The following is a 764-nucleotide window of genomic DNA, read 5'->3' as shown; positions in this document are numbered from 1 at the left end:
CAAATGATCAAGAACGTTTAGCCCATTGAATCCATCCTCAAACCTGAAAATTACCCGATCTTCATCGTCTTCGTCCTCGTCATCCTCTTCATCAAGATTTTCCTGCACGTGGGTATGCATCTCAAGCTCTATACCCATTGACCCAATCCCGTTTTCCAACCCCCTAGCATCTTCAGGCTCTTCTTGCATATAATCATCCCCACCTGCGGCAAATTCTTCATTCAAGTCTTGATCATGCTCCATGTCATCTGTCACATCTTCTGAACCAACAAAAGTGTGGGAACCGCCAAAATTCTCCGCATGATCAGCTGTCATGGAATCATGATTCGACCGCAGCAAAATTCCCCCTGCTTCAGAAGCATCAGCAGTAGCATCTCCTCTTCCTGATTGAATTTGATCAGATGAGTTGTTCGCATTTTCATTCTTCGAGTTCGAATCAGCAGAATGGGCATGCTCCTTAGTCACCAACTCCAAAACTTTTATGATTCCTGTTACAGTTTTGGGAGATTCTACGTTGTCCAAGTCCAACACTTCAAGTGTACGAGTAAGAGATTTAACCAATCCAACATCAACAAAAGTATTCGAAGCTTCTGAAGATATATGTGATCCAGTAGGTGACCGAGCAGAGAGCATATCACTCAACAAATCTATCAAAATGTGTATTTCATTAGCTGGAGGTCTAAGCCCATTGGAGGTACCTATGAAGTCATTGAAGATACTGCTAATGCCAGAAAATATCCTCTTCCTTGCTTCAGCTGATCTAA

At 42.7% G+C, this 764-nt stretch overlaps 1 protein-coding gene across 1 annotated transcript in view; it reads right to left on the bottom strand.

The window, feature by feature from the left end:
• The window catches only part of LOC106316847 (E3 ubiquitin-protein ligase UPL1-like), a gene marked incomplete in the record, with an annotated part of 8,549 nt that overhangs the window by 1,608 nt on the left and 6,177 nt on the right, over positions 1–764 (bottom strand). Inside the window, 1 exon segment of the mRNA XM_013754709.1 lies at positions 1–764. Coding sequence (XP_013610163.1) covers positions 1–764 — 764 coding nt within the window.

The sequence above is a fragment of the Brassica oleracea genome, chromosome C9 (genome assembly GCF_000695525.1).
Source record: "Brassica oleracea var. oleracea cultivar TO1000 chromosome C9, BOL, whole genome shotgun sequence".
In the NCBI taxonomy this organism is placed as follows: Eukaryota; Viridiplantae; Streptophyta; class Magnoliopsida; order Brassicales; family Brassicaceae; genus Brassica; species Brassica oleracea.
Note: the sequence above shows the minus strand (reverse complement) of the source record. Positions and strands in the feature narration are given on the sequence as shown.